We start from the raw sequence: 14,997 nt of genomic DNA on the forward strand, positions 1-14,997 counted from the left end.
CTCAGGGATAGTGCTCAGGCCTTGAGTTCAAGCCCCAGGACTTGCAAAAAATAAAATAAAATTAATAAATATTTTTTTTTTTTTACAGGAACAGAGAATGAAAATTGACAGAGAATTTGCCTTGTGGCTGAAGGACTGTCATGAAAAGTATGATAAACAGATAAAATTTACACTTTTTAAAGGAGTAATTACCCGTCCAGATCTTCCCTCTAAAAAGCAAGGCCCCTGGGCAACATATGCAGCAATAGAATGGGATGGAAAAATATACAAAGCAGGACAGCTGGTAAGTTGAACTTTTAGATTCAATTTAGTAGCATTTGAAACTAAATTTAATGTATTAGATTTTCTAACAAAAAAATTATGTATGTAGCCGGGTGCTGGTGGCTCACGACTGTAATAATCCTAGCTACTCAGGAGGCTGAGATCTGAGGATCACGGTTCAAAGCCAGCCTGGGCAGGAAACTGTGAGACTCTTATCTCCAATAAATCACTAGAAAACCAGAAGTGACACTGTGGCTCAAGAGGTAGAGTGCTAGCCGTTAGCTGAAGAGCTGAGGGATAACGCCCAAGCTCAGAGTTCAAGCCCCATGACAGACAAAAAATACCCTCCCCCCACCAAATTATGTAAGCCGGGCACTGGTGGCTCACGCCTGTAATTATAGCTACTCAGGAGGCTGAGATCTGAGGATCATGGTTCAAAGCCAGCTTGGGCAGGGAAGTCTATGAGACTCCTATCTCCAGTAAAGCTCTCAGAAAACTTGGAAGTGGAGCTATGGCTCAAGTGGTTGAGTGCTCCCCTTGAGTTGAAGAGCTGAGGGACAGCACCCAGGCCAAGAGTTCAAGCCCCAAGACCAAAATAAATAAATAAGTAAATAAATAAAATATATGTATAAACTCTTAAGGAGCTAGTAAAGAATAAAAAGGACAAACTGATTTTAATTAGTGAATTAAAGTATTTTTTAAAAAGTCCTTATTATTAAGCCGGGCATTGGTGGCTCTGGGCAGAAAAGTCCCCATGAGATTCTTATCTCTAATTACCACTCAGAACTGGAAGAGACACTGTGGCTCCAGTGGTAGAGTGTGAGCCTTGAGCACAATGAGGCACAGGGACAGTGCTAGGCTGTGAGTTCAAGTCCTACAACTGAGAAAAGTCTTGATTATTGTTACAAGTTCCACTTTTTTATTGCTAGTTTTTAAGGTATTATAATTTCCTAAAAATGGGGATAATGGAAGCATGGACTATGGATGAGAAGAGAATAAATTCAGTGAAGAGAGGATGAAAAATCTTTGGGCAGTTGAAAAAGAAGAGAATTTTTAACTTTGAACGGTGTTGGGGCTTGGAAGGAGAGGAACAAATCATGAAATTCTTTAGGCAAAAGTTCATTTGGGTGAACATTAAAACATAGAAGCTGGGCAACTGTGGGTCATGCCTATAATCCTAGTACCTCAGGAGGCTGAGATCTGAGGATTGCAGATTGAAGCATACCTGGAGAGGAAATCCAACAAATTGCTGGAAGTAGAACTGTAACTCAGTTCCACTAGCATTCTAGCCTTGAGCAAAAACAAACAGCTCAGGACCAACCCACAATAAGATGGGGGTGGGTGGGCATAGGGGTGGGGGCAGGGGAGAGTTTGCAGAGGGAGGGAGAAAAAGGGATACAGGTAAATTAGAGGAAGTGCAGGCAAATAAAGTCATTATATATATATATATATATATATATATATATATATGTAAAAATGGTGCTATGTAATTGAGAATGTTAGGAAAGATGGTGGAGGATAAAGGAAGGGATGACATTAAGATGCATTGTAATCATACTGACTTGTTGAATTGAAACCCCTTTGTACAATTACTTAGAATTTTAGAAAAAGGTAGAGACATGAATCTACATAGATAGATAATTACAAAAGTAGAGGAGCATTTATTTTCCATTAATGTGAGGGGTCATATCATATATTGAAAGTCATGGAGTTGGATGAGACTATCTAGAAATGTTTAATATAGAGCTAAGTGCTGAGGCTTATCTAACATTTAAGGGCTAGAATGTAAAGGAACTGGCAAAGGAGACAAAGAATAAACTCCTGAGAAAAATGGAAACTAGAAGAGTTAGTTTAATGTCCCTGAATCCAAGTGAAAAAATTACTTTGTCAAATGCTTTGTGGACTTGAGTAAAAGCCTTGAGGTGAAGTTCTTAAGAACATAGATATACATAAGCAAGTTCAGCAAAATGGCAAGCAGTAAGAATTGTCCTGAATGGGAACTTCTTTGTACAACTACTTAAAGATAATAATAATAAAAAAAGAATTGTCCTGAAACCTATAGTGTATTTGAGTCAAAATAATTTAGAAATGAGGATGATTAGGTAGATGGGTATAAACTCTTACAGTCCTTTTTGTATTTTCTGAAGTGAACTAGTAGAGATAATATCCTTAGCATTAAGGCAAATACCATAATCAAGTTTTGTGCTAATTTATTTGATAAAAATGTTATTCAACTTTATAAATTCATGTTTATGACATTTGTGTAAAAAAGCTATATTTTAAAAAAAATTGTAGAAAGTGGACAGCCTTACAAATATAATTTTATTAGTATATTAGAATACTACATTAGTATTTCTAATGATAGTTACTAAGGATTTTTGCCTTATCTAAGAGAACTTTATGATGTATAATTACTACTAAATCTCTTTCAGTAAATATTATGACTAATTTTTTTCTTAAACATCTATATATCAGGTCAAGACAACCAAGACACTTCCTCTTTTTTATGGAAGCATAGTAAGATTTTTTCTTTATGGTGATCATGATGGAGAAGTATATGCTACAGGAGGAGAAGTTCAAATTGCAATGGTAAGATAGAAAGTTAATAAATGTAGTTTAAAAAATAATAAAAAGTTTTAAAAATAAAAAAAAGTCTCACAGTGCCTTAAAAATAAAGATATGTCTTTTCTTATGATGCTTTCAACTAGAGACATTGAATTTGTCTTGGTACCACTTTTGTACAGGTGTCGCAATAAAGGTCCCAGTATTTTTTTTTTTTTTTTTTTTGTCTTTTTTGGTACTGGGGATCGAACCCAGGACATTGCACTTGTTAGGCAAGCACTTTGTCACTGAGCTACATCTCAACCCCACAGTATTTTTATTTTTGAATTTTTTCCCATTAAATGAAGTAGTTGTGGTCAGCATGAATTTTTAATTTTTTAATAACCTGTGGAATTTAATATCTGTATGTACAGTCTTTGCAAACACAATAATTTTATAAAGTATGCATTTCCTCTTGGACCTAAAAACGAATGTATATTTAGAATCAGAATTCTACCTCAAGCATGAGTAATTCAAGACTATGGTGTGTGTTCTGTATATCATATTTTGTTTGAATTACAGAGATTAAACTGAGAATAAAAGGGTTAGGTATGTAGATGCCTTTGCAGGAAAAAAACGGATGAGTTTTGTAGCTAAATTTAGTTTTCTTTGCAATGGTGTAAACTCATTTATTTATTCAGGAACCTCAGGCACTGTATGATGAAGTAAGAACTGTGCCAATTGCAAAACTGGATAGGACAGTTGCTGAGAAAACTGTTAGAAAATATGTGGAAGATGAAATGGCAAGGTAAGATAAATTTCAAAAGCATGACTAAAATAAAATTAGGAGAATTGTAGTGCTTTTAAGTATTGCTGCATATATCTCTGATAGTTTTAAGATTTTGGACATGGAGAGGTGAATGTCTTTGACATTAAGGCCTTATTAAGGTCAATTAAGGTCTTATAAAAGCAAACCTTCACTTGTAGCAAAGAAAGGAAATATTCTGTATCTGAAATAACAGTTTTCTAAGGTATTGGAAGGAAAAATAGTTTGGCTTACAACTAAATAAAACATGTCGGGGGAGGGAGGAGTTGGCGGTGGGGAAGGAAGGGATGGTAGGGGTAAAACAAAGGAGGGATAACAATGCTTGATAGGAAATGTACTCATTACCTTACTCATTTAACTGTAACCCCTCCATACAGTATCTTTATAATAAAAAAATACCTATTTTAAAAAATTTGGTGGTACCTTCTTTTAGTGTGTGTATTTAACTCAGGTCTAGGCACTATCTCTTAGCTTTTTCACGTAAGGCCAGTACTCTACCACTTGAGACACAGCTGCATTTTGGCTTTTTGATGATGAATTGGAGATAAGTGCCTCACAGACTTTCTTGCCTTGGCTGGTTTTGCTTTAATCCTCAAATTTCAGCCTCCTAAGTAGCTGGGGTTAACAGGCATGCGTGACTGATATCCAGCTTCATGATACCTTCTGAGAAGTAAAATTAGTAAAAAGAAGTAACTGAGCATCATGGTGGGCACCTGTAATTGTAGCATTATTTAGGAGGCTGAGGTACACAGTGATGAATTTAGGTCAGCCTGGGTTACATAGTTAGGACACTGCCAAGAAACCAAAACAATGGACTGGTGGACCAGATGTTAGAAACTTGCCTTGAGCAAAAAAAGCTCAACATCACCACCCAGGCTTTGAATTCAAGCCCCAGAACTGCACAGAACTCAAAAGTAGGGGGGCTGGGAAGGTGACTCAGCGGTAGAGTGCTTGCCTTGCATTCATGAGACCCTGGGTTTGATTCCTAGGCACCACATAAACAGAAAAAGCTGGAAGTGGTGCTGTGGCTCAAGTGGTAGAGCACTCGCCTTGAGCTGAAGAGCTCAGGGACAGCACCCAGGCCTAGAGTTCAAGCCCCACAATTGACCCCCCCCCCCCAAAAAAAAAAAAAGACAGAATTTTATTCTATAGTCTTCTGGTTCTATGGTTAATGTTGCTGTTACTTTGTTTCTTACTGATTTTTTTTTTTTTATTTTTAGAGTTTATTTTGTGTCCTAAAGGTAACATGTATTTACTGTAAACAGTCAGAAAAATCCAAAAAATTGATGGTTTCTAAGTTGAAATACCAGGAAACTTTTGTCTTTTTTTTTTTTAAAGTAGCCATATCAAGATTAGAATGGAAAACAGTTGTTTATATAGAAAATTGATTTGGCCTTTCAAAATATGCCAACAGTAATTTATCATTGTAGCAACTAATTTTCTAATTAAAGCTGTAATAAATTTCGTGAAACATTAATATGCTGGTTTCATAATAGGCTCCCTGATAGATTATCAGTAACTTGGCCGGAAGGAGATGAATTATTGCCTAATGAAATTAGGCCTGCTGGAACCCCCATTGGTATGTTGATTTCTAGTAACAAAATTGTTTTTATTCTGCCTTAAAAAATATAAGAAATTAGAATATAATGTAAAGACCTAGCAGATTCTTTATGTATAAATTAAGATACTCTCTTAATTTTGAACTCATAGGTGCATTAAGAATTGAAATACTAAATAAAAAGGGGGAAGCAATGCAGAAGCTTCCAGGAACAAGTCATGGAGGATCAAAGAAACTCCTGGTTGAACTTAAGGTTATATTGCACTGTAAGTATATACTTATTTGAATCTTTTGTGTCCATTTAGATACCAAATTTGTGGGTGATTAGCTTTTTATTATTAGCATATATTAATTGTACAAAGAGATTTCTCTGTGGTATGTGTCCAGCAATGCATGTAATTTACTTAGGTCATTTTCATTCTCTCTACTATGTTCTTATTCCTTCCTTTTACAATTTTAATGGTTTTGTTATTCTATTGTTGTACATGTATATTATGTGCTTTGCTCATATTCATTCCCCACATCATCCTTTTCCTTTTTATCCTCTTCCCCTTCTACTTTATAGATTTGATTACAGAATCTCCACTTCACCCAGCAAACTTTTTCTTCCTGCATGGATCTCAGGCATTCATTTTTCTAATATCCTCAGTATCTAGACAGTGCTCTCAGCTCCTTTTAGTTGAGTATTGTCTGGTCTGTCTGTTTTTTTTTGTTGTTGTTGTTGTTTTGTTTTTTCAGGGAAGCTCAGCCACTTGTTTTGTAGAGTGTTTCATGTATTTCTGTTCATTTCTTTGGCATGTTAAAGAGGAAAATAAACTTTTTGCTGGTTTGCACATAGAACACCTCTGACATCAATTATGTCTTGTTTGTTTGTTTTTCTTCCAATATTGCCTAGTTTTCCATTTCTTAGCAGATACCAACAGGGGTGTCTGATAGTTTAACTCAGTTCTGATACTAAGTGCTCCTTAGGTACAGACATAATTGGATAAAAGTACATTACTGTAAGACTGCCCAGTTCAGATACTTATTTCAGGATCATCTCCTCAGATAAGAACATTTCTAGAATGGCTTACAAAACTCAGAAACATTTATTTATATTAGTTATATTATAGTGGGTACAATACCAGTCCAGCTTTCCATACCTCTTCCTCCTGGATGTTATGGTGGTGCCATTATGGTACATATGGTAGATTAATTCATTGCCCATTGATGGATAGATCTTTTTATCTTTTCTCCATTTAATGCCAGGCAGGGTTTAGCAGAATTTCAACTCACATTGTACCTTTTACTGCAACCACTGTCTATCCTTAGATACTTTACTCATTAATAAAAGCTTATGTGGTAAGTTTTTTTTTTTTGGCATGAAAAACAAAAGATATTCCTATCACAGCACTCAGAATTTTAAGGATTTTAGGAATTCTCTACCAAGGACTGGAGGAAGATCAAGTATAGTCTACCCTCTTTATCTTGGTTCTACATCAGCCAATTCAACCAATTTGTGTTGAAAATACTTGAGGGGAAAAAAAAATCGTGTCTGTACACAATGAATACATACTGATTTTTTTCACCATTTTCCTTAAATAATATAGTATAGCATTTATATAATATGTACAGTGTATAGGGCATTGTATGTAATATAGAGATGACTTAAAGTATGTGATTATATATAGTTAATATGCAAATACTATGTCATTTTATATAAGGGACCTGACAATCCATACAGTGTGCTTGGGTCCTAACGCCAATGCCATTATGGCAGGCTGGTATAAAATATATTTTTGACAATCAGTCCATTTAGATTGCTTCATTTTTTTCCACTTTGGATGTACTTTTTTTTTTTTTTTTTGGGTCCGGTCGTGAGGCCTGAACTCTGGGCCTGGGCACTATCCCTCAGCTCTTCAGCTCAAGGATAGCGCTCTACCACTTGGGCCACAGCGCCTCTTCCGGCTTTTTCTCTTATGTGGTGCTAGAGAATCGAACCCAGGGCCTCATGCATGCAAGGCTAGCGCTCTACCACTGAGCCACCTTCCTAGCGCCTGGATGTACTTTTATGTTATCTTCTGTGTAATCTTGATATGACCCTAAATTTCTTTGATTTTGGCTTTCTTGCTTTCTGGCTTAAGGTAGCATAGAATCTTTTCATATATGTCACCCTAGACCCAATTCATCCTGTACCCCTAATTTTTTTCAGTGGGGAATGCTGGTTTAGAGTCTTCAGTTTGCGTATTAGTTAGTATTGCCACTGGGTAAAATTTGTCCTTTACTTTTCAACTGACAGCTCAGAATGATTATTTCTGAAAAAGAAAAGAAAAATAGTATATTTTGTGTTTTTACTTAATTACTTTTATTTTATACTTTTATATCCATTCAGTTATATTGAAAGTCTTTATTTTTTTATTTTTGGTCCTAGATATTAAACCCAGATCTTTGCCATGAAAAGTACATACTTTATCATTGAGCCTATTTGTATGTACATATGTATTAGATGTACTGAGGATTAAACTCAGGGCCGCATGCTTCCGGACAGGCTCTACTTTTTGAGCCATAGCCAAGTCTTTTTGCTTTGTTTGTTTTCCAAATGGACTCTTAGGCTTTTGCCTGGGACTGACCTTAACCCCAATCTTTATACCTCCCCCTCTTCAGTATTGGAAATTTCAGATAGTGTCATAATACCAGACTTTATTTTGAAATAAGTTCTCACTAACTTTTGACCATACTGGCCATAAACTATCTCTGCCTCCACAATAGCTTGGGTTATATGTGTGCACTACCAGGTCTAACCTGTGTGTGTATGTAGAGGAGGAATGTGTGTGTGTAAGTATTATTGGCAGTACTGGGAATTGAACTGAGAAACTCATGGTTGTTATAGACACATGCCGTCCTACTTTGAACTGTGTTCTCAGTCCTTACAGGTTTTATTTTATTTTTGTTTTGTTTTGTTTTTTTGTTTGGTCAGTTCTAGGGCTTAAACTCAGAGCCTGAGTGCTGTTCCTCCGCATTTTTTTTTTCCCCTCAAGGGTAAAGGTCTACCACATGAGCCACAGTGTTCCATCCTGCTTTTTAGTGATTAATTGGAAATCAGAGTCTCACAGACTTTCCTATCCAGGCTAGCTTTCAATCATGATTCTCACATCTCAGCCTTCTTAGTAGTTAGGATTACAGATATGAGCCACCAGCTCCTGGCTTCATTTTTGATTCTACTTTGTTTTTGTGCCAGTCCTGAGGCTTGAACTCAGGACTTAGGCACTGTCCCTCAAGGCTTGTATACCACCATTACAGCAACAGCTCTACTTTGGCATTTTGGTTCTTTTTTTTTTTTTAAATATATTTTTATTTATTTATTTTTTGGGTCCGGTTGTGGGGCCTGAACTCTGGGCCTGGGTGCTGTCCTTCAGCTCTTCAAAGAGCTCAAGGCTAGCACTCTACCATTTGAGCCACAGTACCACTTCCGGTATTTTTTTCCCCTGCCTATGTGGTGCTGAGGAATCGAACCCAGGTCCTCAAGCATGCAAGGTGAGTGCTCTACCACTGAGCCACCTTCCCAGTCTGGCATTTTGGTTCTTAATTGAAGAGAAGAATCTCGTGGGTTTTCCTGCCCTGTGGCTTCAAATAGTGATCCTCAGATCTCAGATTCCTGAGTAGCTGGGATTATAACCATGAACTATCAGCACTCATCCCATTTTTTATTCTTTTGTGCTTTTTTTTGGTTTTAATTTTTAAAATAGTTATTATCAAGGTGATGTACAGAGGGGTTATGGTTACATAAGTTAGGTAAAGAGAACATTGCTGTTTTGACACCCATAGGTTTGTATAATTCATTTCCATTTTTGATTCTTAATAATTGTTTATATACTTTATCCTAGAATGTATTATAATACTTTCAATACTGTAATACTGATGGTATTACTATGTAGTAATTGTTGGATTAAATTTTATTTTGTTCTTAGATACTCTTTTTTATGTGCATAGTGAAAAATTTACTTAAACAATTACTTTTTTTTCATGTGTAGTTATGTCATCTACCTGATATAGTTATGAACTTTTTTTATAAGTATCCAAGACATTTGTATTGTTCTAAAGTAGCAATAAATAAGAAGGAATATTTTGGAGAAGTCATATCATCCCTCTACTTTATTCTTTTCTTCTGCCTTTTTTGCTAGTGCTTGGAGCTTGAGCTTAGAGCTTTATGCTCTACTAGGCTTTTCTGCTCAAGGCTCACTTTCTACAGCTTTAGCCACAGCCTTGCTCAGAATGATTTGTTCTAGTTCCATCCATTTCCCTGGGAATGCCATTATTTTGTCCTTTCTAATGGCTGCATGATATTCCATTGTATATAGATAACACAGTTTTTGGATCCATTCATCTGGTGTAGGGCATCTCGGTTGTTTCCATATCTTGGCTATTGTGAACAGTGCTGCAATGAATATGGAGGTGCATATGTCCTTGTATCTTGGTTCCTGTTGCTTAGGGTAGATGCCTAGTAGTGGTATGGCTGTGTCAAAGGGGAGGTCTATATTTAGCTTTCTGGGGTACCTCCAGACTGCTTTCCAAAGTGGTTATATTAGTGTACATTCCTACCAACCATGCAATAGGGTTCTTCTTTCTCCACACCTCTGCCAACATTTGTCATTGGCTGAATTTAGGATGTGGGCCATTCTGACTGGGGTAAGGTAGTATCTCAGGGTTGTTTTTAATTTGCAGTTCCTTCATAACCAGGGATGATGACCATTTCCTCATGTGTTTCTTTGTCATTTTTATCTCTTCTTCTGAGAAGTCTCTCTTTAGTTCCCTTGACCATTTAATGATTGGTTTGTTAGATTTGGGAGGGATTAGTTTCTTGACTTCCCTGTACATATGGATATTAGGCCTTTGTCTGATATGTTGCTGTTAATATTTTTTCCCAATTAGTTGGCTTTCTTTCTAGTTTGGTTGCAATATCTTTATCTGTGCAGACTTTTTATTTTAAGTTAGCCCCATTTGTTGAGTCTCTCCAATTTGCTGTGGCCTTGGGACTTTCTTTAGGAAGCTCTTGCCTGTGCCTCTAAGTTCAGGTCTTTCTTCTACTCTGTTTTGCAGTAGTTTCAGAGTTTCAGGTTTGATGTTAAGGTCTTTAATCCATTTTGAGTTAATGTTTTTAGTGCACGGTGATAGGCTGGGGCCCACTTTCAGTTTTCTGCATGTGTCCACCCAGTTTTCTCAGAACCAATAGTTGAAGAGGCTATGTTTCTTCCTCTGTATGTCTTTGACTCCTTTGTCAAATATCAGGTGACTATACATACAGTGATTTTATTTCTGGATCTTCTAATCTGTTCCATCGGTCTTTGGGTCTGTTCTTATGCCAATACCAAGCTGTCTTTGTTATTATGGCTCTACAGTAGAGGTTGAAATTGTGATTCCCCCCCTCCCCCCGCATTGTTTCTTTTGCCTAGAATTACTTTGGCTATTCTAGGTCTTTTGTTGTTCCCTATGATTTTGGATTGTTTTCTCTGTCATTGTTTTTTTCTGCCATTAGAATTTTGATTGGAATTGCATTGAATCTGTGTATCATTTTTGGCAGTATGGACATTTTCACAATATTGATTGTGCTTATCCAAGAACATGAAAGGTCCTTCTATTTTCTGGTGTTCTCTTTGATTTCTTTTTTTAGATTTTTGTAGTTTTCACTAATTTACTCTTAGGTTATGGTATTTTTATTTTTTTTGTCGGTTGTGGGCTTGAACTCTGGGCCTGGGCGCTGTCCCTTAGCTCTTCAGCTCAAGGTGAGCACTCTACCACTTGAGCCACAGCACCACTTCTGGTTTTCTGTGGTTTATTGGAGATAAGAGTTTCACGGACTTTCCTACAAGGGGCTGGCTTTGAACCGCCATCCTCAGATCTTAGCCTCCTGAGTAGATATTTGATTAGGTTAATTCCTAGATATTTTATTTTTTGGGGGGTTATTGCAAGTAATTTCCCTTTCTTGACCTTGGATCTGGTGATATGATGGTTTGTACTAATTGATTTACGTATGTTAAACCATCCCTGCATCTCTGGGATGAAGCCTACTTGATCATAATGTATGATTTTTTTTTTAAACATGTTTCTTGATTCTGTTGGCTAAATTTTTTGGGGGGGAGGGTCATTCGTGGGGGTTGAACTCTGGGCTTGGGTGCTGTTCCTCAGCTCTTTAGCTCAAGGTGAGCGTGCTACCGCTTGAGTTACAGTGCTACTTCAGGTTTTCTAGTGGTTTATTGAAGATAAGAGTCTTGTGGAATTTCCTTCCCGGGCTGGTTTAAACCATGATCCTCAACATCTCAACCTCTTGAGTAGCTAGGATCATGAGCCCCTGCCACCCGGCAGGCCAAAACTTCATTGAGGAGCTTTGCCTCTGTGTTCATCAAAGAGATTGGTCTGTAGTTCTCTTTTTTTGTTGGGTCTTTCCTTAGTTTGGGGATGAGTGTGATATTGGCTTCACAGAATGAGTTTGGGATTTCTCCCTTTGCCAGGACTGGCAAAGAAAAAAATCACTTTTTTGTAATGAACTATATGTTAATTTTGAGGAAATTTTTTTAATGGATTTTACTATGAAAATTGTTTTACCAATTAAACTATTAAAACTTAATGTGAAATGTCTTATGAAGATTTGAAATAAAGGAATTTTAATGAGCTGAATGAGTAAACTTTAGTTATTGTTTTTCGCTTGCATAGGGTATACTTTAAGATCTTTTGAAACTTTAAAACAGTTTTTAAAAATACACTACAAATAAAGATAATGACATTAAATACTAATGTGACATCTTACATTCATATTTTGTATTCAATGTCTCAGCAGTATTTCTATTTTCTTTAATTTAGCTTCAAGTGGGAATAAAGAAATCATTTCACATATCAGTCAACACGGAGGAAAATGGCCTTATTGGTTTAAAAAAATGGGTGAGTTATTATTCTGAATGTTAAATCCATTGGGGCCTGCAGATGTATTTTGGTGGTAACGGCTTCCCTACCATAAATGAGATGTTGTGTGTTTTTTTTTAAATTTTTTATTATGAAAATACCATACAGAGGAGTTACAATTACATGGGCAAGATAATGAGTACATTTCTTATCAAGCATTGTTGCTTCCTCCTTTGTTTCCCCTTCCTATCCCTTCCATATTCCCCCTCCCCCCCTGCCAAAGTTGTAAAGTTTGTTTTTCGACATAAGAGATCTTGGGTTTGATCTGTCATCATCAATAACCATAATGCTGACATGCTAGTACCAGGCTGTAGTCCCAGTTCAGGAAGCTGATTAAAAGGACGATCAGTGGAATGCACAAGTACATACCAGTGGGATCTTACCTCACCAAAACAAATTACATGTAAGGTAGAATTGTGCTGACATAAGATTTAATTTGTCATTTATCTAGAAAATATCCAAAAATTGGGGAATTACACATTGAAATTACAAGTTGTATTGAATGAAAGCAATGCAGACACCTATGCAGGAAGACCACTCCCATCTAAAGCCATTAAATTTTCTGTTAAAGGTAAGTAAAATGCTAACATGTGATTACAACTAAAAGTTGCATTTTAAATTCAGGGACAGAAGATATTTTCCATTTTAATTATTAAATGATTTTTATCTCTACTTTAGAATCACATTCCGTCTTATTTTTATAGATATTTTTCCCCCTCTTCCTCCTCCTCCTCCTCCTCCTTTTTCTCCTCTCCCCCCTCTCCTCTGCCTCCCTATAGCTCAGTGGTAGAGCATGAACTTAGCGTGTACAAGGCCCTAGGTTCAATCTCCTCACCAAAACAAAACAATAAACCCAAAAATCGAATAGCTGCTTTGTAAAAGGTACATAATTGTAATGCTTTATACAACACATAATCACTTTTTTCCTTTTCGAGCTTAGCAAATCCTTTCATAACTATTAAGTACTGTTTTTGCCTAGAAGTTCTTTGTCTTAATAAAAAAAAGTTCTGTTCTAATCCATTCGCTGGTGCTCATGCCTTTAATCTTAGCTACTCAGAAGGTGAGATCTGAGGAACACAGTTCAGAGCCACCCTGGCAGGAAAGTCCATGAGACTCTTATCCCAATTAACCACCAGAAGACAGGAAGTGTTGCTGTGGCTCAAGTGGTAGAGTGCTTGCCTTGAGCTGAAGAGCTCAGGGACAGCACCCAGGCCCACAGTTCAAGCCCTACAACCAACCATAAAAAAAAGTTCTGTTCTAATAATTCAGAATTTTAAAAAATACCGTTTCTACATTTGGAATTTCATTTTTGTGTATAGTGTGAAATAAAGTTCTAACTTTCCCACATGGATTATAAATGTTTAATGTATAAGTAAATTTAATATGCCATGTTTCCAGTACATAAATGAGTATGTTTCTGGTTACTTGTGAGTTTTCTGACAAATGAAATTCCTTTTTTGTTTTTGTTTTTGTTAAGAGGGCAAGCCAGAGAAATTTTCTTTTGGTCTTCTGGATCTTCCTTTTCGTGTTGGAGTTCCATTCAATATCCCTTTGGAGTTTCAGGATGAATTTGGTCACCCTAGCCAACTAGTAACTAATATTCAGCCAGTTCTTGAAGCAAGGTAATTTGAAGAGCTGGTTTATATTTGTCTTTTTATATGCTCTTCCTTTGGTTATGTTTATGCATGTGAGCTGAACTGAATTATTATCATTTAAGTGTTTACCTGAATTTTATGGTATTTAGGGATTCATTTGGCCCTATGCTATTCTCTGCAACTATAATATCCTGTATAAATCATTTCAGTGAAGATTATCTTTTGACTGTATTCACATTTGAAGTCATTTAGGTATCTAGGTCTTAACGCCATTCCTTTTGCAACTATGTATTACTTTTTTGGGGGGGGGGCGGAGGGAGGGTCCGGTCCTGGGGCCTGAACTCTGGGCCTGGGCGCTGTCCCTCAGCTCTCCAGCTCAAGGCTATCATTCTACCACTTGAGCCACAGCGCCACTTTCGGCTTTTTTCTTATGTGGTGCTGAGGAATTGAACCCAGGGCCTCGAGCATGCAAGGCAAGTGCTCTACCACTGAGCCACCTTCCTAGCCCCCCCTTTTGCAACTATGATATTATGTCCTGGCAGTTCTGTTAGCTGCTACTGTTTTCTGAGAATTTTTAATGTTTAAACTTAGTGATATTGTAGTTCATTTTGGTGTTTTAAAAAGTCATAAACAATAAAGTTTATATTTACCATTGAGATTTAAATCTTCCCTTAAAATTTACCTTTACTCTAGCTGTGTACCAATGACTCACACCTATAATCCTAGCTACTTAGGAGTCTGGGACCTGAGGATCACGGTTCAAAGCCAGCAGGGCAGGAAAGTCTGTGAGGCTCTTAATTCCAATTAAACACCAGAGTACCAGAAATGGAGCTGTGGCTCAAGTGGTTGAGTGCTTGCCTTGCCACGAGCTGACGAGTTGAGGGACAGTGCCTAGGCCCAGAGTTCAAGCCCCACTACCACCCCCTCCAAAAAAAATAATTTACTCTATAGAATGATATAATTGGCTTACATTAAGAAAAAGCTTTGAGAAACTTAATAGCATGTCCATTGATGTCATTGAGGATGTTCAGTATTTATTATTGCTCTGTTCTGTGGTACTTAGGAAGTTGTTCACAAATCATAAAAGAATGACATATTTCTTCAGAAGTTGTTTTATAAAATGTTAAGTTCCTTTTTGCATTGTTTGCCCAATTTGTTGGTTTGGTTTGGTGCATTTACAATGCTGCAGATTAAACTACATCCTTTAGTGCATGCTGTGTGTATCTTCTTTTATTTTCTCTGCAGTCTTTTCTTTGTGGTGGAGTCATTTACTCTTTGAGCCA

The 14,997-nt window shown here is 36.8% G+C and overlaps 1 protein-coding gene across 1 annotated transcript in view; it reads left to right on the plus strand.

Moving 5' to 3' along the window:
* Window positions 1-14,997, plus strand: part of Smchd1 (structural maintenance of chromosomes flexible hinge domain containing 1) — a 130,357-nt gene that overhangs the window by 40,186 nt on the left and 75,174 nt on the right. The window contains exons 13-20 of the mRNA XM_013027132.1: window positions 89-283; window positions 2,737-2,850; window positions 3,504-3,610; window positions 5,125-5,207; window positions 5,339-5,452; window positions 12,021-12,098; window positions 12,571-12,690; window positions 13,597-13,741. Coding sequence (XP_012882586.1) covers window positions 89-283; window positions 2,737-2,850; window positions 3,504-3,610; window positions 5,125-5,207; window positions 5,339-5,452; window positions 12,021-12,098; window positions 12,571-12,690; window positions 13,597-13,741 — 956 coding nt within the window. The remainder of the gene's footprint in view (window positions 1-88; window positions 284-2,736; window positions 2,851-3,503; window positions 3,611-5,124; window positions 5,208-5,338; window positions 5,453-12,020; window positions 12,099-12,570; window positions 12,691-13,596; window positions 13,742-14,997) is intronic.

Source organism: Dipodomys ordii, unplaced genomic scaffold (assembly GCF_000151885.1).
Source record: "Dipodomys ordii isolate 6190 unplaced genomic scaffold, Dord_2.0 Scaffold100, whole genome shotgun sequence".
Taxonomy (NCBI): Eukaryota; Metazoa; Chordata; class Mammalia; order Rodentia; family Heteromyidae; genus Dipodomys; species Dipodomys ordii.